Source organism: Hemitrygon akajei, chromosome 17 (assembly GCF_048418815.1).
Source record: "Hemitrygon akajei chromosome 17, sHemAka1.3, whole genome shotgun sequence".
Classification (NCBI taxonomy): domain Eukaryota; kingdom Metazoa; phylum Chordata; class Chondrichthyes; order Myliobatiformes; family Dasyatidae; genus Hemitrygon; species Hemitrygon akajei.
This window is the reverse complement of record NC_133140.1, coordinates 39481688-39504379: the sequence shown is the minus strand read 5'-3', so window position 1 is coordinate 39504379 and position 22692 is coordinate 39481688. Positions and strand designations below refer to the sequence as shown.

Here is a 22692-nt window from a genome sequence, read left to right as displayed (position 1 = left end):
CTTGTGTGTTCCCTCTGTGCCTTGTGCAAACTTCCATTGATCCCAGTAAACTCCATATTTCCTAATCACAGAGAAGAAGACAACTTGCACTTGATCAAGTCAATGCCAGTTCATAGAGAAATCCCATTTCTCTAACATATTGTCTATCAAACCATTTTTTGATGTTTAACATCACGTTCATGGTTCAGAACCAGTCAACTAGTTTCTGTTGGTTTGTATTGGCTCTAAGTACTGGTAATAAAAATTCTATCACTGTATCTTCATGCTGGATCCCTTAATTTGATGATACTGGTTGAGATTTTGGAGTCATTCATAAACAGCAGAGTTGTGTATTATTCCTAAACATTTCATTGGCTTTTGCATTGGAACATTATGGTGTCCTCAACAAGGCCTCTGTAACTTGAGTTCAAAGAACAAGTAGTTTTTTAAAATCTTCTTAACAATTTACATCAAAGAATTCTTACCTAGTTATGTATCAGCCGGCGGTAGAGCAGTAATCCAGAATAATTAATTCAATATCAAACTGCGTACAAACCATTTTCTAAAATATTCAACAATAATTCACATCTGAAGGAACAAGATTGGTTACTTATTAATTTTTAGGATCAAGAAGGTTCTTAGTGTCAGAGAATTTGAGACTTATTGCACAGTTAGGTTGATTTTCCATTAGTTATTTTATGACCTGCTCATTGGATAGTGATTGTGCATGCAACTCAACTCTACTCCTCTCCAGGTGTCTCTGTGGCAAATCTCTGGGCTGGAGATTGTAAAAGTGAAGCATCAGAACACATTCAATCATCCATGAACAGCACCTTCCTTGTTTAGCTCTGGACTCCAGTGCTTGCTGTCAGATGCCTTTACAGGTAATATGCTCATGGTTATTTCTACCACAAATTTTCAGCAAAGGTGAATTCTTCACTTGAGTTTGGATGTCAATTTAATTGATAGCTTTGCTTACTCTAACAGCAGTGCTAAACTAACCTGGAGGGATAGTGTCCCTCCAGTATACCGAGTCTTATAAATTGGCTTGGTTCAAAATTCCTCTTTAGAATGCAAGTATTTTTTGAGTGCTGCAGCATTAACTGCCCAGCTAACCTGGCTAGCCTACTATTTAAGATGTGATCTCAGAAGACAGCATTTTTGTGAGAAGCAATATATCATACTTTTGTTGAAACTGGCAGCAGCTGTTGAAGTGATGTAGAGCTGTGATGTTAACTTTGGCAGAATGTCACAAAAATGTCCACCTTCAAAACAGCACAGGCTTAATTTTATGTTTGTTTCAGAGTCCCTCATAATCTTACTTCTTGCATGCAGTGACCCACAACTATCATCAGTGGCTTGAAATAGCAGCAACAGCTCAAACAAGAAAACAAATTAGATGTACTGTAAGTACTGTATTTGCAAAATTAAGGCTCTAATCGAATACCAGAAGGATAGGACCATTAGTTGCTCTGTCTGCTCAAAAATGATCTTGCAAAATGGTTGAACACACATTAGAAATCTATATCTTTTTTGTAACAGAGGAGGAAAAGCTGAAGATAAAGTATTTATTCTTGCAGTATCTATACTAAGATGACAATGTCTTATACCAGCAAAAGAGATCAACAGTTTCAGCCAATAAATAGAATTTACTTCTTAGGACTTATGATCAAGAAAATTGCATCAGACTCCGGAGAAAACATTTTCAAATCTAATGCCCAGAAAATAAGTTTCAAATTCTTAAATAATTCTAGTCATATAGCAGATCTGTTCTGACATGGTATCTGTGAGCATGATGTGTGAGGCTGGACTGCGTCTTTGATCAGGTCGCACTGTTTGCCCATTTATTTTGGCTGTGCTCAGTTGGCTAAATGGTGCTTGGGACCTTACAAACCTGGCTAGTTAAGCTGGTTTTGTAATTTAAAATACACCAAAAGTCAAGCAACATCTGTGAATAGAGGTACACAGATCTGTCCGCACATCGGTCCTCAGGTGCTGCCTGACCAGATGAGAATTTCCAACACACACAACATGCTGAAGGAACTCAGCAGGCCAGGCAGCATCTATTGAAAAAATAGTACAGTTGATGTTTCAAACCAAAATTCTTCCACAAAACTGGTGAAAAAAGTGGAGGAGTAGATTTAAAAGGTGGGGGGGGGGGGGGCGTGGAGGGGAGAGAGAGAAACACCAGGTGGTAGGTGAAACCTGGAGGGGGTGGGGGATGAAGTAAAGAGCTGGGAATTTGATTGGTGAAAGATACGGAAAGCCGTGGAAGAAAGAAAAAGGAGGGAGGAGCACCAGAGGGAGGCAATGGGCAGATAAGGTGAGAGAGGGAAAAGGTGAAGGGGGTGGGGATTAGGGGGCATTTCCAGAAGTTTGAGAAATCAATATTAATGCCATCAGGTTGGAGGCTACCCAAACGGAATATAAGGTGTTGTTCCTCCAACCTAAGTGTGGCCTCATCACAACAGTAGAGGAGGCCATGGATAGACATATCAGAATGGGAATGGGAAGTGGAATTAAAATGTGTGGCCACTGGGAGATCCCACTTGTTCTGGTGAACGGAGCATAGATGCTCAGTGAAGTGGTCTCCCAATCTACCTCAGATTTCCAAGCATCTGCAGATTTTTTCTTGTTTTAGATTGTCCAATGTCCTCAGTTTTATTTCTGACTTCCAGCATCTGCAGTTCTTTATTTTTTTTCTTTCTTGAAGTACATGGTTATGTTGCCATAATAATAGACAGTTGTTTGTGATCACTTCCATGAAAAGACCATGAGACATACGATAAGAATGAGATCATTCAACCCATTGAGTATGCACCACCTTTCAATCAAGGCAGATTTATTTTCCCTTTCCTGTCCTCTCCATGTAACCTTTGACATACTACTCAAGAACCTATCAACCTCCACTTTAAAGATACCCAATGAGTTGGCCTCCACAGCTGATTGGGGGTTGTAGTGGGGTGGGTAAATGGGAGAGGTGTGGATCTGCCAGGCAGCTTGGATTCGGGTGGTCCTGGCATGGATGCTGTGTCGCCTCTTCCCTGATACAGTCTTATATTCTTATATTTTATTTTGTCTTCTCAAAATGAATATTAAAATTGTATTTGCCTTCCTTGTTAATGACTCAACCTGCAAGTTAACCTTTAGGAAATTCTGCACTAGGACTCAAAAGTCCTGTGCACCTCTAATTTCTGAATTCTATACTGAGCGATTCTGAATTCAATACAATAAACAACCTCAATGCAAGTGCATCCTGAGAATTGCAGCTTTTGAGGTTTCGATACGTGAGAACGTTGTTGAAAGTTGGACACCATTACTTCGATGTCTGATCCACCTGGAGGCACTGTCTCACTAACAAATGTAAAAACTGATTTGAACAGCAACTTTTCACTACAATTATACTAATTAGATTTTTCTATTTTTTAACCACTGGTGTTTAAAATTAATTAATAGGGGCCTATCAAAAATGTTTTACTTAAGTAGCTGCTGAAGAAACGATCTTTGTTTTTGCAGATTTTTGTTCATCACTGGGAATTTCTCTGCTCATCTCTGTTCCTCGTCCTCAGTTCATAACTGGAATCAGCCAGCTCAATTAGTTAATTACACCTTTATCTTTTAAAAGTATTTGGTCATCTCCATTCACTCTGCACTCAAAAACAGCTACACGGTTCTGGCATGGAACCTCACCAGGTGCCACAGGCCACTACCAAAGCCAATCATTCTGGTTCCATTCATCTCTCCTTTCCTCTTTACCTCTACATCACTCTCCTTCCTTTTATTCCTGCTTCAGAATACTCTACTCCTAAAGGCTCAACCCTTTGCCTTTCATCATCTTTTCCACTCTCCCATCCAGGCTCACCTCCCTCTCAGGTAGTCCCTCCCTCCCTACCTCTCTTGCACCCTGAGAGGGTAGCAACCACAACTGTTCAAGTCATTCTCTCTCGGTCTTACAGCTGCCCACCCCCCATCTCCCCATCCACATCATGGACACCTGCAGTGAAATAACCTTGCCAACCCTCTGCACAATCTACTAGCTTTGATTCTAACATTCAGGTAAAATAATCATCACTGCCCCTCCCTATCATTTGTTCCAGACAGTACATTTCCTTATGAACAAGAACCCTGATATCCATGAGCCTGTTGAGGGTAATTGCTCCCTCTGCTTTCCTCCTTAAATCCTTCCCTATCAGTTCTTTTGCCATTTTCACCATTGTTTTGCACATTCACTTGGCTTTGCAAATCTGATCGTAACGACACAGATATTGCAAATTCTAATCATTCCCTTTATTTCTCTCCACCCACTTTCTTGTTCCATCCCATGTCTGCCTTTTCTCTGATTTTTTTTTCATGAAAAACATTTTGCCATCAAATCACTTATTAATGCACATTTAAACTTTCAACCACTTTGAACCTGACTCATTAATTATCATGCCTATTTCTGCAGCTGCCAATCTTCTGCACATTCTCATCACTATCTTTAATGCCTTTTTCCTTATTAAAATCATAATCATAGTCATTTTCTGTAGTATAGCTCTTATTTATGATCCCTTAAGTAGTATTGTCTTCAAATGCTTAGGGCAAAAAGCTAGTTTAACTTTCCCCTGGCCAGATTTGGCATGAAGGTCAGAACTGATCTCTAGTATACCTCTCTTTCTGCTTGACAAACCACATCAAGTGTCTAAGATCTCCTCTTTCTCCAGTTCCCAGTATACGGCCTGCCTCTAGGTTCTCTCCAAGTACAGTATATGAGGTTCAACTACTTCTTCATTGTCCCTATTTTGAGCAGACTGTAATCATCCAATTTTCTTTCCTGGCCCTTTACTAATGATGTCAGTGTTGTCTCTCTGTTCTCAAGGAGTACCATTGTATTTCCACATGCTTTTATCTATCCAAAGGCTTTGAAGATTTTGTCACCTCTTAAACCAATACCCATTCTTCACATGTATCTTTGTCTGAAATCCTTTGTCCTGGCTTCTGATCCTGTCACGTACTGAAAGAGATCATATCAAAGTCACATGATATTCTTTATAATCTTGACTGTGGTGATTCATTCTTCCATATTTTTCTCAATCTACTACCCTTGCTACAATTCACCACTCCATTCTTCTCCAATACAACCGATAGTGGTCCAGCACTAGAACCATAGCTGGTAGGTTATCTACAATGACTCCTCTTATCACCCTCAAGCAATTACATTTGGGTTCTCCAGAGGCCCATCCTTGGTCATCTGTTATTTCTGATCCGTGTGTTGCTTCTCAGCAGTATCATTTGAAGACACTACATCTGTTTGCATGCCTGCCACTGATACTTGGCTCCAGCTCACCATCACTCTCTGTACCAAACTAATTTACCATGGCTTATAAAATAGGTTGGTGCTGTTTTTATTGAACTTTATCAACTTCCCTTCCTGTCAAGATAGAAATGAACTTCAGAGTAATGATATTTCTTTACATTACAATCTAATATGAGACCAAATGAGACGGATTTATACAACAAATGAAAGTGATGGACTCTGCATTAGATATTATGCCATTCAAATCTCGGTTCTAAGTGCTCTCAAATTAACTTAAGCCAGACAAACAGAAAAAGAGGAAGATCACTTCTAGATAAAAAGCGATACGATTTGTCATAGTTCTTTTAAAACTGAAGCAATCTACTCTCTTATCTCAAAAAGTTCCAGGATGTCAGGCTGAACTTCAAACAGATCTCCACATCGCTTTTATAACAGAGCAGAATTCTCATAAACACTGGGGCACTTTACTGTGACTTTTATTTTCCATGAGATTAATTCTAAGTCAAAACACTCCGATAGTTTTCTGTTATGAGAAACAAAAAATAATAAGCAATGTCTCCACTTACTTTGAGGAGACGAGTAGTAATCAATTTCAAGTTTAAATTCAACTGTGTTCAACCCATGAACACAGCCAAACAAGGCAGTGTTCCTCTGGGGCCAAGGAGCAAAACCCAGAACCAACAGTCATACACAGCACACTAGACATATAGCATATATAATTACGATAGCAGAAAAACAGAGTTACAAAAACATTTAAAATATAATAATATACCTAAGTCCCAGAGTGTCATATCCTGTAGATTGATGGCACGTGGATGTTGTCCTGGAGCCGTGTTTCCGCAAGAACAGCCTGCAGCAGTTCCTCATATCACTCTGTGCAGCTGCAGATGAAGTCATCCAGCTTGTTTTCCACCAGGCCAACACTGGAGGGCAGCACTGACGGGTGGGAACAGCCTCCAGCACAGCACGGAGTCCAGCGGCACACACCCATTTCCGGCGTCACCTTCCTCGGCGACCATTACAGATGACCCCGAGGCCTAGTCCACACAACAACTGAGGCAACACAGCTCCCACACCATTAGTCTCACCACTGAAGCGGAGAATCGAACTCCCAGTATTCCACATCACCAATCAGCCTATAACCTTCGCCCAACGAAACAGGCATTAGTTGTAGCTTTTACATTTAGTCTGTGAGCATTTGCCACTTCATTATTTACAAAATGGCCAAACACTTTGCAATCTGCAACAATCCCAAGGAATTGGAAATACTTAAAGAGCACTATAGAAGCTGATAAACTTGTACAGAGGAAAACGAACCACCTGCCTTCTCTGCTAAATGAGCTACCAGCCTCAATTTAAGAAAATATCTACAAAGGGAAATAGTTTGTACTGATACAAAAATAAAGACATTCAGTTGTTCGTTGCTCTCCCTATAGGGAGGTGGTTACCTATGTAACATCCGTACCAGGACCGCCAGAGTCAAAAACAGTTACTTTTCCAAACAGTAAGGCTGATCAACACCTCTACCCACTAATCCACCTCTCCACACCACCACCACTACTTATTTCCTGTCAGAGTCACCTTACATACAGACACTCTTGTGCCTAACGTCACTTTATGGACACACAGTCAATCTATGTATATAAGCTATCTTATGTATTTATATTTATTATGTTTTTATTAATGTGTTCTTTATCTTAAAGTATTTTTGCGCTGTGTTGGATTTGGAGTAACAGTTATTTTATTCTTGTTTACACATGTACTGGAAATGACATTAAACAATCTTGAATTGATCTGTGATACCTGAGAAATCTCTCTGAAACAAAGAGCTTGACAATACAGATCCCTTTACAATCTTCCATGAGAATGAACACAACACCAGGATATGACTTCCACACTAGCATTCTTTACATTGAGTTTGACACATACTTGTAAAGCAAGTTTCCAAAGTTCAAAAAGGATGCTACCCAGTGCTGAAGTGAAACCAACCAGCAGTTCGGGCCATCAGAGTGCTTTGAATTTTACTGCTATAGATGGTGTCAGAGAGTGTTCTTGTTGAAGTTCTAAACTGGTTAGAGATTAGCTTTAGCCTGAGGTTTCCCACCTGAACACCATGTCTTGAAAGAGAAAAGTTGCCGGAGATAATATTATTGTGACCACTTTAAAGAACAGACAGATCCGGTTGCACATGGGCCTCCCAGCGACTGCCACAGAGAAAATAACCACCAGTGTCTTGCTAATGGTCAAGGAAAATCACCATGTTTATTTTAAAGATTCAAGGTTTATTACCTTCGTCTTGCATGAACTCCAGGAAAATAAAAAAAGAGGAACTAACCATAGTGCATGGCATTTTTGGATCCCACAAAAGCCTTTCCCAATGGTGAGAAACACCATGATGGGACATGTCTTCTTCCCCATTATGAGGCTTACTCTCAGTGAAGAGAAACATCAGTGGTGAAATTCATCAACACCTTCAATATGGCAGCAGAGCCCTTAACAGTCAGAACAACAGAAAATTGACTAATGTAATCACCAACAATGTTGATTCTCTCTCTATTTAAAAATAAACTGCCTTTTTCTTTTCTCTCTCTCTATGAAAGTGAAATAACTCATATTTTGCTACGTTATATTCCCTCTGCATGATCTTCCTCCATGACTAGAGGTTAAGAGTGAAAGGTGACAAGTTTAAGGAGAGCATGAGGGGAAACTTCTTCAATTAGAGGGCCATGAGAGCATAGAATAAGCTGCCAGTGCAAGTGGTGCATGTGAGCTCGGTTTCAATGTTTAAGAGAAATTTGGTTAGTTACATGGATGGTAGGGGTATGGAGGGCTATGGTCCCAGTGTAGGTCAATAGGAGTAAGCAGTTTAAATGGTTTGGCACAGTCTAGATGGGCCAAAGGGCCTGTTTCTCTGCTGTACTTTGCTATGACTCTATGACTCTAATTATCCTCTTCATACGTCCCTGAACTTTCTCTGCATTCTCCTCAAAGTGCATACTGCCACCTAGCTTTGAGCCATCAGCAAACCTCAATCTATTATAGTTGCTCCTCTCATTCAAGTGATTGCCTTGCATTATGTACAGTTGAGGCCCTAACGTCAGTTTCTGTGCCAATAAAATAGTCACAAATTCGCAAACCAAAATTTACCAATTCATTCCCTTTGTTCCATGTCCATTAGCCAATCCTTAATCCACACTAATACATTATACAGATCCTATTTTGTTTCATAAATTCTTGTGTGGAACCTCATTGAAGGTCTCCTGCAAGTTTAAATACATGATATCCAATGGTTTACTTTGATGTATTATTCTACTTTATAGCATCAAGAAACTCAAATAGGTGTGTCAAACATGATTTTCTTTTTTAAAAATCTCTAAATTTCCCTCTGCTATTATTCTTTATCAAGCCCTCTTCCTGGGTGATGGTCTTACATCTTCTATACTACCTGTGGCTACTGAACGAGAACCTGAGGAAATGTGGAAGATGAGAACTAATGTTTCAGCTATCTTCAGCACCACCTCTTTCAAAGGATGCCATTCACGTCCTGGGGATTGATCAGCTTCCAGTCTCACTAACTTCTTCTTTTTTCACACTAGGTGTGTAGTTCTCTATTGTCTCTGAATTGTTTCCTGTCTTCTTCTGTGAAGCTAGATACAAAATATTTGTAAATACCTCTGCCATTTCCTTTTCCTCTAGCTTCAGTCGGACAGCTCTTGGCTCTGGCTGCACATTCTGACTTTGGTATGCTCAGTTCCAAACTCCTGAAACATTGCTCTGACTTCTCTGATAGTAAATGCTCACCAGGCAGATATAAGAGATATTCCAATGCTGTTCTCAAAAGCCCTTTAAAAATACACTACATTCCCACTAGTTGATGGGAACCCCTGATCCAACTTTGCCCAAAATACGAGGGAACAATCAGGATATCACTGAGAACCTCCAATCTGTTCATCAGAGAAACAGAGAAGCCAAGTGTAAGTGGTAGAAGTGTGTCATCATCCTGCGAATGGAGATCTAGACCTTGAATAGTTTAGTTAGGTACTAGTTTAATTAGTTCAACACAACATTGTGGGCCCAATGGCCTTTTCTTCTACTGTATTCTCTGTTCTGTCCAAAGTTCTGAGTGTCTAATGGATACAAGATAGTAAGGGGAATTTGATATCAGTTGGGTAGGATTCACCCAACGCCAGCAAATAGATTTTTTAAAGATTTAATGAGATAGTAATGGGGAAAGATTGGAAAGGGTACGCTTGTTTTCCCTGGGGTAAAGGAGGCTAAAGAGTAACCTGATGGCAGAATGAAGTCTAAAATTCTAAGCTATGATCCTGTTTGTAATGCCAATAAGTGGGTGGAGCATTTCAAGAATTGAAAGAATAGTTTGTAACTATGTTTTAAGTTCAGGACATATTTTGGTTTACCAAGATTATATAGCTCATGCTTTGCACTGTTTTGTTCACCAACAGATAGACAATGTTGATGTAGCCTTGTAACTGACTTATGGTGTCTCAGGGCCATTTACTTAGTGAGGCTTTACTCTCATCTGTCACAGCTCTCTAGGTGATTTCTTCTGTCATCTGCTTATCAGTGCAGTCTGCTTTTCTTAGAAATAAGCCAAATTTCAAACAACATTTGACACAAAGCACTTAATGGCATAATCTGACTGAAAAGGAAAATGGCAGGCAGAGGATCACATGACCACCTAATTGCAGAAATACCCCAAATTAGCTGAAGATGAAATTACAAAAGGAAAAGATGAGCCGAGAAACTTGGTAAATAACAGCCTGCAAGCAAAATGATCAATCTTTGTAAATTAGAGGTTTCTATTGCTTGGAGCAGAGACCTTTTATAAGCAGATAAACAGATGGTAATGAGTAATTCATCTTGTGGGAATGGTCAGTGGCATCTATGTATTTGCCTGAGGAACTCAGCTGTCACTGCTGTTTTGAAATGTTGAATTAGAAACTATTTGATCACATCCATTTATTAAAAACCTATTATTATTTAAGAATCTACCAACATTCAGATAGTCATGTGCTGAATCCTCTGCTAAATAAAAAACAATACTTGACGCACAATAAACTGCACCATCATGGTGATATCACACGAGAGTTTGAAATTGTAATTTTTCTTATCTCAATCCAAAAATGCTAAAAATAAATAGCAGCTTCAGGAGTATTCAAGCAGTAAAGGTGGGTTAAGGTTTGGATTATGCAGATAGGTAGAAGAGAAGAGTGATGTGAGCAAACAACAATGGATGGAAATCAAGCTCTGAAACACAGTTTCATTTTCAAAAGTAGCCAAGAGAAAGCAAAAAAGAGTATAATAAAATAAAGTCTTCCTATGACCTAGGTAGATCTCAGTGGAGCCAATGTCATACTATTCAAATTAAGTACATTTAACAATACTGACACCTTATGTTAGGTCCCTCAACTGAGTTAAACTTCCCTATCTACATTATCATTTCTAATCCTACAGTCGTCTACCTTCAGACCTTTCACTCCCAGATTTGGGCTCTCTGCTTTCAACTACCAAGACACAAAGTTCAATAAACCAACCTACCCACAGCAACCCCTGAACCTCAGCTTAGAAACTCCGCATGGAGCTCAGTGAAACCATCTTGTATGTTAACAAGGAGCACACACAAAAGGCAGGAGGAACTCAGCAGGCCAGACAGCATCTATGGAAAAGTGTAGTCATGTTTTGGGCCGAGACCCTTCAGCAGGACAGGGAAAAAAAAAGATGACTCCTGAGGAGTTATAGATGCTGGCTAGCCTGCTGGGCTCCTCTAGCATTTTGTGTGTGTTGCTTGGATTTCCAGCATCTGCAGACATTCTCTTGTTTGTGATTGTATGTTAACATTCCTACAAAACATCTGGGAAAGTTTTGCTGCTATGTTCAACAAAGTCTGGAAGAGGTGCAGGATCACCATTATAGTTTGTCACAACACAAGTGCCAGCAGGAATTACTGAGGATTGGGCTTTGACAGGATAGACCTTGAGATAGATTTTAAGTACCGTTGTAACACGCTCCAAATTCGATTCTCATAAAGAAACTTGATTAGCAGAGTTTGAATGGTTCTAGGACTGTTAAGCAACTTGGACAATTCTAGTTGTTCATCGATTTGGTTTCTATTGGGCCTGTCACGAGGTTTATGTCAAAGATTCCTTAGGGGAAATGAAATGTAGACAGAGGGTAGTGTATCAGATTCTCTGAGTTCTTCATATCAATCTGTATTTAGTTCATCACTAATTTTATTTAAGGAATGTGCTTTGATGAGAGGTTTCCTGGTTTAACAGTACTTGCCATAGAGTCATCTGCATGTTGTTCTTTTTTTGTAATTTATTTTTTAATTGAAATTCATCATCAAACAAACATTTCCATAAGATATATTTCAGACATTGTACATATATATCATATAATCATATATATCACAAATCTCCACAAAGTATTTATCTGAGGTATACACTTATAGAAAAGAGTGGAAAGAAAAAACAAGCAAAAGGAAAGAACTATGTGCAAGTAGGGAGTGATCTTTTTTTTTACAACATATTCATTGATTTGTGAGAATAAAATCAGGCCTATGAGGCATTATGTAGTTAAACCATTTTTCCCAGTATGAATCAAATTGTTCCAGCTTATGATTAACAGATGCTATTATCTTCTCCATTTTGTAAATGTCTATTGTAATTCCCATCCATGTATTTAAAGTTGGGCTCTCCTGTGATAACCATTTCCTAGTAAGAGTCTTTTTACCAGCCACCAGCAGTATATTCATTAAATATTTATCTCTTTTCAACCATTCTTGAGGTATATATCCAAAATATATGGTCTTACTCTCTAAGGGTATTTCACATTTAAGGATGTCTTGTAGGGCATTGTGTATCCCCCTCCAATAGTTTTTGATAACAGGGCAGTCCCAAAAAATATGATAATGATTTTCATTTTGATTTCCACAATTTCTCCAGCAAACAGGGAGGTTACTATCATAATGGGATGTTGTTCTAAGGATAAATTATTTTCATTACAAATATCTTCTGGATTTCAACCTTATGGGTAATGTTTCTGCATCAGTCTTCACTGTGGAAGACACTAGCAGTCTGGTGAAAGTTTCCAGGTGTCAGGGGTCATGAAGTGCATGGAGTTACCATTACTACGGAGACGGTTCTTGGGAAACTGAAAGGTCTGAAGGTAGATAAGTCAACTGGGCCAGATGGTGTACACCCCAGAGTTCTGAAAGAGGTGGCTGAAGAGATCGTGGAGGCATTAGTAATGATCTTTCAAGGATCACTAGATTCTGAAATGATTCTGGAAGATTGGAAAATTGCAAATGTTACTCCACTCTTCAAGATAAGAGAGAGGCAAAAGAAATAAAACTATATGCCAGTTAGTCTGGCCTCAGTGGTTGGGAACATGTTGGATTAAGGATAAGGTCTCAGGGTACTTGGAAGAAAACGACAAAATAGGCCATAGTCAGCATGGTTTCTGCAAGGGACACATGAGCCTGCCTAGCAAACCACAAGCCCATGGTATTACAGAAAAGATTCTGGCATGGATAAAGCAGTGGCTAATTGGCAGGAGGCAAAGAATGGGAATGAAGGGAGCATTTTCTGGCTGGCTGCTAATGGTGTTCCACAGGGGTCTGTGTTGGGACTGATTCTTTTATGTTATATATCAATGACTTGGATGATGGAATTGATGACTTTGTTGAGGAGTTTTCAGACGATATGAAGACAGTTGGAGGGGCAGGTAGTTTTGACGAAGTAGAGAGGTTACAGAAGGGCTTAGACAGATTAGAAGAATGGGCAAAGAAATGGCAGAGAGAATAGAGTGTTGGGAAGTATATGGTCATGTACTCTCACAGAAGAAATGAAAGGGCTGACTACTTTCTAAATGGAGAGAAAATGCAAAAAAACTGAGGTGCAAAGGGACTTGGGTGTCATTGTGCAGGATTCCCTAAAGGTTAATCTGTGGTGAGGAAAGCAAATGAATTGAATTCAATTTATTTCTTACATCCTTCACATACATACACATACAGTCAACATAACATAGAAATACACTCAAATCAGTGGGATTTAATCAGTCTGATGGCCTGGTGGACGAAGCTGTCCCAGAGCCAGTTGATCCCGGCTTTTATGTTGTGGTACCATTTCCCAGATGGTAGCAGCAGGAATAGATTGTGGTTGGGGTGACTTGGATCCCCAATGATCCTTTGGGCCCTTTTTTCATACCTGTCTTTGTAAATGTCCTGAATCATGGGAAGTTCACATCTACAGATGTGCTGGGCTGTCTGTACCACTCTCTGCAGAGTCCTGCGATTAAGGGAGGTACAGTTCCCATACCAGGCAGTGATGCAGCCAGTCAGGATGCTCTCAATTGTGCCCCTGTGGAAATTTTTTAGGATCTGAGGGCCCATACCAAACTTCCTCAACCATCTGAGGTGAAATATGCAATGCAATGTTAGCATTAATTTTAAGAGGATGAGAATATAAAAGCAAAGATGTAATGTTGAGACTTTATAAGGTACTGGCAAGACCTCACATGAAGTATTGTGAGTAGTTTTGGGCCCCTTATCTTAGAAACGATGTGCTGAAACTGGAAAGGGTTCAAAGGAGGTTTATGAAAATGATTCCAGGATTGAATGACTTGTCATATGAAGAGCATTTGATGGCTCTGGGCCTACATTCAATGGAATTCAAGAATGAGGGGTGATTTCATGGAAATCAATCGAATGGTGAAAGTCCTTGATAGAGTGGATGTGGAGAGGATGTTTCCTGTGGTGGGGAAGTCTAAGAACAAAGGACACAGCCTCAGAATAGAGCTGTGAAGGCCAAGTCTATATGTATATTTAAGGCAGAAGTTGACAGATTCATGATTGGTCAAGACTTGAAGGGATTTGGGGAGAAGGCACTTAAGATTGGGACTGAGAGGACAATTGGATCAACCATGATAAAATGGCTGAGCAGACTCAATGGGCCAAATGGCCTAATTCTGCTCCTATATCTTATAGAATTATAGTCTTATAGTTTTAAATCTGATGTAATTGTTGTGTCAGATGCATTATCACTGTTTTACAGACGGCAAATTCAGTTGTAAAGTGCATGTTTGTTATATGCTGTGGAACTAAATTGCAATATAAAACCAATTGGAAAAATGATCAGGACTTTGCAACATTGATAGTGCTTATTGCAGCTGATCCAAGCAGTTAGAGTGAAAGTACATGAAGAAAGCTGGGCACACATATCTGACACCTGACACACCTTCTGATATAACATAGACACAGAGTCATATTACATAGAACAGGTCCGACCCTGTCCATACTGCCGATTTACTAATCTATACTAACACTATTTGGTCACATTGTTTCTGTTTTACCCTACTGCATCCATACCTGTTATAGAATGTGTAACAGCATGCATTACTGTAATCAGGAGCAAACTTCTGCTGCCTATTAAGGTACTATGTATCTCCTACACACCTGGGGAATGAAGTTTTCAGATTCCCTCTCTGAGTATCTACCGATGTCCACCTAATCAATGAAAACCTGCTCAGTCTCCTCTAGGAGAGAAATTAACACTGACACACAAATTCAAAGGGAATATTTGTTGAAATGACTATCATAACTCAGAAGGCAACAACACGTGAACTACAAGAGGGGAAATGAGTAGTAAAATTCTCAGAACTGCTAGGGGATAGTAGGGGAATTTTGCATAGCTGGGCAATTAAGGGCTATGGGGAAAAGACGGGTAGGTGGGGATGAGTCCGTGGTCAGGTCAGACATGATTTTATTCAATGGTGGAGCAGGCTGGACAGGCCAGATAGCCTACTCATGCTCCTATTTCTTATGTTATGAGTTTGAGACTCTCCAAATTTGCTAGGAGTAAGAGGGTGCATTTGAGGAACGAGTTCTGTCTGACAGTGATTGGAGGTGAGTAATGTGAACAATGGAGATGTGTTGCATTGAGCAGTGTGACATGTACAGTTGGTGCAATGTATATTATGATAATAAATTAGGCTTAAGTTACTTTGATGTGCTTGAATGCTTACTGACACATCTCTTGGACACTCAAATAATCTGGGTCTGATTAATCCAGCCCATTACAACTAGCAGTAGACAATCCCTTAAGAGAACATCATATTTGACTTGACTGAGTGCACTGCTACCTTCCACTTCATCGTCTTGTGTTGCTACTTTCCAAGAGCCATAGACTTTGCCCCAAGATTCATCTGTCCATCAATGCTCCAATGGATCCTACCGTTTACAGTACATTCTCCTCTTATATTTGACTTCCCAAAGTACGTTATCTCACACTTGTCCAGCCTAAACTTCATTTGCCCTTTCTCCACCCGAATTTCCAGCTGATCTCTATCTTCCTGTATCCTTTAAGAAGAAATGAAATAACGTGGTTCCATTTCAAGGCTTGAGTGATAGGACAGAGAACATATTGGCATCTCTAACAGCATTGAGTGCAGCGTAGGAATTTATTGACTTTCAGAAACCTCTACCAGTGTTCAACCGAAGCCACACAGAGCACTGAAATCAGTCTCATGCCAAACTTTATGTCCTCTATAGTCCCAAGTCTTTACGCAGAAATTATACAGCAGAGCAGGACTTCTGAAGGTATAGGACGCAGACGCTGTACTCGAACAGGCAACTTTCATTTACCTGGTCTGTGTTTATTCCAATGCAGCATTACTACACTTTCTGGGTCAACACTTCATCATAAGAATATACACATCAGATCAGCTGTGCTTGCTGCCTTGATGAAAGGACATGTGCAATAAAATAAGAGGAGTTATATGGTGCATCCTTCTGGTAACATCTAGTATTGGTTTGTGTTCTTCTGCACCAAGAATTATGTGTGAATAAATATACTTTCATGTTCCACTGGCTCCCAAAATATGAGCCCTGTAGTCCTCAGGCATTTCTCTCTGTTCAGGCACCTCCAGACCTATTTAGTCAACGATGTTGTCTTCCCAGTGCAGGTGGGAGTGCACGTGGTCCCAACGAGCTCTTACATAAAGTCTATGAAAACTCGTTCCTGGTTGTTGCAAATACTGAACTATTACTTGTAAACACATGCATGCTAAAAGAAGAAGTGAACCTTGCAAAGTTCAGCAAAGCTGATTTTAAATTCAGCTCTGTCCTGCTACAGTCCGCACCTCTCTCCCTCGTATCAGTTTCCTTGTCGCATCCTAGATGTAAAAATAGCAATGAATAGATCTAGTGTTTCTCCTGCCTGTCATCATCTAGATTAACGATGTGATCTGAATGAATTTAGTCGAACAGGATAATTTATACAGAGCTCAAATTACAGTGTGAATAAATAAGCATATGTTAGCAATTAAAGTAAATCTCACGATAAATATATGCAATTTTTGAATCACAGACTATAGGAATGAATAAATTTGACAAAGAGGGGGCTAAACATGCTCCATGCCTGATGCATTTCCATCAGTCCTTTGTTATAGAAGATATAGTCATAACTTTGTTATAGTCATAAATTGTTTCTCATTACAAAATATTCTGCTTAAAGATGACCCCAAGAAGTTCTAGTTGGATCCAATGAACACCAGAAGAAAACTTGGACATGGAGGCAAATCTATGAAAACAGAAGTCATATGATTAAAAAAAGGAAAGCAGAATACCAAGCTAGCGAGCAAAAAGTGTATTCTGATTGTGAGAGTTCCTAACAGTACGTTAAGTTGGAAAAAGATTAGAAAAAAGTAATATTGTCCCTTGTTGATAGGAGAAATTATATTGAGGAATGAGAAAATGGTAAATGGGTCTCAACACCTCTCTCTGTAATTGCATCTTGGACTTCTTGACAGAAAGACCACAGCCAGTCCGTGTTGGAAGCAACACTTTGAGCTCCACCATGCAGAGCACTGGCACACCCCAGGGCTATCTCAGCCTGCTACTGTACATTCTGCTGACACATTTCTGTACTGTTAGCTGCAGTTCCATCCGAATCACCAGGTTTGCTGATGACACAGCAAAGGTTGGCCTCATCAATGACGAAGAGGAGATGGCGTACATAGAGGAGGTAGATCAGCTGGTAAAATGGTGCGAGCACAACAACTTGATTCTCAACGTGGAGAAGACTAAGGAGATGATTGTGGACTTTAGGAAGGTGAAGGCTAACCACTCCTCACAACACATAAACAGCTTCTCCATGGAGAGGGTTTCTGGGAGAGCACATAATGGGCAAGCTCACCTGGCTACTCACCTCCACATCTCGAGTCAAGAAAGCACAGCAGCATCTCCACTTCCTGAGGAGGTTGAGGCGAGGGAGGCTCACTCTCCCCTCACCCCCCATTTCTATCCAATTTTTCCAGCAAAACCATTGAGAGTGTCCTGGCCAGCTGCATTACTGTCTATGACGGGAAATGCAAGACATCTGACTGTAATACTCCACAAATGATTGAGAGGACTGCTGAGAAGATCATCAGGGTTTCTCTTACACCCACCTGAGATACTTAGCGGAAGAACTGCCCTTAGCATCGTCAATGATCCCTCCTATCTGTCCCACAATCTCTTTGACCTCCTACCATCAGGCAGGTGGTACCATAGCATTAGGACAAGGACTATTAAGATGGGAAACAGTTTCTTTCCCCAGGCTGTGAGACTATTGAACCCTCTGCAATCACCAAGGTCTCACCACATATGAAGCGCCAGGAGTGTGTACTGCTCGTTTTTGAACTTGTGATGTAAATGCACCTTACAATTTCTTTGTGGTAATATGACTTATTGTGTTTTGTGAGCTATATGTACTGCATTGTGTACCTTGGCCCAGAGGAACACTGTTTCATTTGGCAGTATACGTGTACACAGCTGAAATGGCAATAAATTTGAATGTGAGAAGTTAAACAAAATTTTTGTGTCTGCTTCTTGGAAGAAGGCACAGAAAATATTTAGGAGTTAACAATGGATTCCTGATCCAGTCATATTCTATGCAATTGAGCAAATTTTTAATAAAGAGTATTGTAATTGCCAGTGTAGATATAAGAGATTGTGGATACTGGAATCTGATGCGGAAAAAAAAGAACTGCTGGAGCAACTCAGTGCACCAATCAGAATCTGCTGAGGGAAATGCGCAGCCAATGATTTGGATCAAGGCTTTTCAGCTAGATAGTCAATGTTTCAGTTCAAGACCTTCTAATTGGATGAAGGGTCTTGAACTGAAATGTCATCCATCCATTTCCTCCACAGATGCTACTTGACTCAATGAGTTCCTGCAGTAGATCTTTTCATGTTCTTTCTAGTGATGCCAATGACTGAGGCACCCCTCAAGTATAATATGATTGTTAACCAGCACACATACTTTTTTTTAACATTGTCAATTCACATTAAAGTTACCTAAGCATCATTAACCTTTATTTCCTGCCCAAATTAAATCTCACTTGGGTTGTTCATTTATATGCGTTACTGAAAATTAAACACAATTTCCTTTTTGAGAAATCAACATGCTCAAAATGCATCGTACTTCTTTAGTTGATCTTTAACATAGGGAACGTATGAGAAAAATTTTTTTGCGTTTTGCAGTAAATCTGGAAAACCTGAAAAATAGAGAAAGCTGAATAAATTCCTAATAAACTGATTCCCTTATGAGAGTTTTAAATCATGCATGTATTAAAAAGTTCAAAAGTTTATTTTCTTATCGAAGTACATATATGTCACCATATACAACCCGTAGATTCATTTTCTTGTGGGCATACTCAATAAATCTCTAAAATAATCCGGATGAAAATGTAGATGGATGGGTGAGTAAGTTTGTGGATGTACCAAGACTGGTGGGGTTGTGGGTATTGTAGAAGACTGGGAAAGATGCAGGTGTGGGCAGAGGAATGGCAGATGGAGTTTAACCCAGGTATGAGAAGTGTTGCATCTTGGCAGGGCAAATGCAAGGAAACAGTACACGGTTAAGGACAAGATACTTAACAGCGTTGCTGAGCAGGGAGATCTTGGAGTCCAAGTTTATAGCTCATGAAAGTGGCAACACAGACCGATAGGATGGTTAAGAAGATTATGGAATGCTTGCTTTCATTACTCGAGGCACTGAGTTCAAAAGTCAAGACATTATGTTGCAACTTTGTAAAACTCTGATTAGGCCACATCTGGAGTATTGTACACAGTTCTAGTCACCACACTGTAGGAAGGATGTTGAGGTTTTGGAGAGGGTGCAGAAGAGGATTACCAGGATGTTGCCTGATTTGGAAGGCGTGTTCTATCCTGAGAGGCTGGACAGACTTGGGATGTTTTCTTTGGAGCAGCGGAGACTGAGGGGAGATCTGATAGAGGCTTATAAGGTTATGAGAGGCATAGATAGAGTAGACAGGGGGTATCTTTTTCCCATGCTTGAAATGTCTAATACCAGAGGGCATGAATTGAAGCTGAGAGGGGATACGTTCAAAGGGGATATGAGGAATAAGTTTTTTACTCAGAGAGTCGTGGATGCCTGGTATGGTGGTAGAAGCAAATAGGTTAGAGATTTTTAAGAGACGTTTGGATAGGAACATGAATATAAGGATGTGGGCATTGTATAGGTAGGAGGGATTTTCGTTTTTTTCCCGATTTACTTTTTAGCTGGTTTTGGTCAAGATGGCACCTGCATACATCAGTCCGTCAATTGACATTTTCTGGATAGATCATGAAACCATTTAATTCACTCCTTTTATATCATTTATGTTTGTTTTTTTTTATCTTGAATGTGATTCTGGAACTGTTGGAGCCTATGGTTTGCAGCTTGGAGATTGTTTGCTTGTTTCAGTGCCCTGCGATCTCCGAGGGGATTCTGGGAGGGCACCGGCAGCGTGCACAAGCCTCGGGGTGAGAAGACTGCATGACATGGCGTAAGCCGAGGTACAACTCTATTTTGCTGAGTAAAGCATCCATTGTCGCCGATCGAGGCAAACATGGAAGGTGAGTGCCAGCTGCCTGCCTTTTGATGGCTTGGGGATCACTCTGCTACAGGGAGGGAAGACTGCCTTTTGATTGCTGAGGATCACTCTGCTACAGGGAGGGAAGACTGCCTTTTGATTGCTGAGGATCACTCTGCTACAGGGAGGGAAGACTGCCTTTTGATTGCTGAGGATCACTCTTCTATGAGAGAGAGGACAGACTGCTGCTGTGACTAGAGAATGTACCCAGGTTTTCTGTGTTTTGGATATGGACTTGGACTATAGACTTTATTTCAGACTTATGGTGTTTTCCCCACGCTTTCTTATTTTTTGTGTGTAGGGAGGGGGATTTGGGGGTCAATGTGCCTGTTCCATTTTTCTGGGTTTTCTTGTGCAGGGAGGAAGGATTTGGGGAGTTGATGATGGTGCTGCCATTCTTTTCTCTTTCGGTTTCGTGGCTATCTGGAGAAGAAGAATTTCAGAGTCATATACTTTGATAATAAATGAACATTTGAACCTTTGGTACAGCACAATGTTATGGGGTGACTGGCCTGTTCCTGTGTTGTACTGTTCCATGTCTATATCCATGTCTAACCATAACAAAATCAATAAAAGACTGTCTAACTATGGCATTCAACCAGTGCACAGAAGACAACAAACAGCAAATACAAAAAGAAGAAATAATAATAATAATAAATAAGCAATAAATATCAAGGACATGAGTTGAAGAGTCTTTGAATGTGAGTCCATTTGATGTGGGAACGTTTCCATGAGGTAAGTGAAGATGAATGAAGTTACCCCCTATGGTTCACACTCTGATGGTTGAGAGGTAATAACTATTTTGAACCTGGTGGTGTGAGTCCTGAGGCTCCTCTACCTACTTCCTGATGCAATAAGGGAGCATATTCTGGGTGGTGGGAGTCCCTATTGTTAGATGTTGCTTTCCTGCGACAATGCTTCAGGTAGATATGCTCAGAAGGTAGGGAGAGCTTTACCCCTGATGGACTGGGCCATATCCACTAGGTTTTGTAGGATTTTCCATTCAAGGGTATTGGTATTTCCAAACCAGGCTGTGATGCAACCAGTCAATATACTCTCCACTACACATCTATAGAAGGTTGTTAAAGTTTGAGAACATGCTGAATCTTTGCAAACTTTTATGGAAGTAGAGATGCTGCCATGCTTGCACTTATGTGCTGGGACCTGGACAGGTCCTCTGAAATATTTCATTACTGTGGATGTAAGTGCTACTGGGGCAGGTCACCACACTCTCTCAGGGCACCAGTATAAGTGAAGGCTGCTTGGGTCTTACACACTGCCAAAGCGAGGGGTTAAAGATCTCAATGAACACTAGCTAGTTGATCAGCACAGGTCTTTAGTACTTTGCCAGGTACCCCATCTTGTTTGGATGCTTCTTGTGGTTTCACCCTCCTGAAGGGTGCTTGGATGTCACCTTCAGAGACTGAAATCATAGGATCATCAGGGATTGTGGCTCATGATGTTTTGATGGTCAAAGTGACTCTGAATGTTATATATTGTATCAAAACTGAAAATGATCTACCTCATTAAGGTAGCTAACACTCTAACCACACATACTTGCTAAATCTCCATTAGCCTCATTTTCTAGTTCATTCAGCTGGAAAACTTAAATGTTTACTGTCAGGGCTTCATAGATTTGTGCTTCAAATTGCAGCTTTCAGCAGCAAAGCCACCAACTGCTGTGCTCAGCTGAGTTACTTCACTGAGAGAGAAAAGAAATCATGCCACGAGCCCATTACAAGAGGTTCAGATTTGATGCAATATATCAATCAGAGGAAGGGACTGCTGTTAATCACAAAGACTTTAAGCTGCATAACTGGAACCCTGGCTTCCTCTGTCAGAGAAATAATTAAAATTTTGGAGTAAATATCTGATTAGATCCAACTGAATTGGTTTTGCTCCTTTGAAATGAGGTTAAGAATCAGATTAATTGTTCATTCAAGAGGCAAGGATTAATGTCCAAAGGGCCTGAAAGGACTCACTGTTTTATTTTTTTAAGTATTACCTTTTATGTAATATAGTTTTAAATGTGTGACACATTGGATGAATTATCACAATAATCTCAGTTTCCTATCTTAACACTGAAAATAATGTTTTTTTTAGATCCATGCTAAATTATCAGTGAGGAAGTTGACTGTAAACTGTCAATGTGGCAATAGCAAACCCTTCCCTCTCTTGCCAGGTGAAATCAGAAGAATGGGACATTCTTCTATTGCATTGTGGGGAAGGAGCTAGGAAGCCTGGTAACCATCAAGGGATCAACACTTCCTGGGAGGTCATGGGTACAAGCCTAAACATATGTCTCAGTGAAACAGGCAAGAATTTTCAAAACAGCATGAAATAAGAGAAATCAAGATCAATTTTATGATACAGAGTTCCTGAGAAGAGGAAGATAATTAGAACAAAATGGTATAAGAATGCAAGGGAGAATGGGATCCTAATAAAGGCTAGGATTTGTAGAAAGTGCTGCTTCAATTTTC

At 40.1% G+C, this 22692-nt stretch overlaps 1 protein-coding gene across 5 annotated transcripts in view; it reads left to right on the top strand.

Moving 5' to 3' along the window:
* Positions 1 to 697: 697 nt before the first annotated feature.
* The window catches only part of slc12a4 (solute carrier family 12 member 4), a 200231-nt gene continuing 178236 nt past the window's right edge, over positions 698 to 22692 (top strand). For 2 of the 5 annotated variants that reach the window (XM_073069966.1, XM_073069964.1), the window contains exons 1-2: positions 698 to 863; positions 1284 to 1385. In XM_073069966.1, coding sequence (XP_072926067.1) covers positions 1379 to 1385 — 7 coding nt within the window. In that variant the 5' untranslated portion in view covers positions 698 to 863; positions 1284 to 1378. Of the gene's footprint in view, positions 864 to 1283; positions 1386 to 20173; positions 20196 to 22692 lie in introns of those variants that run through there. The other 3 variants (XM_073069968.1, XM_073069965.1, XM_073069967.1) reach the window with 3 other exon arrangements.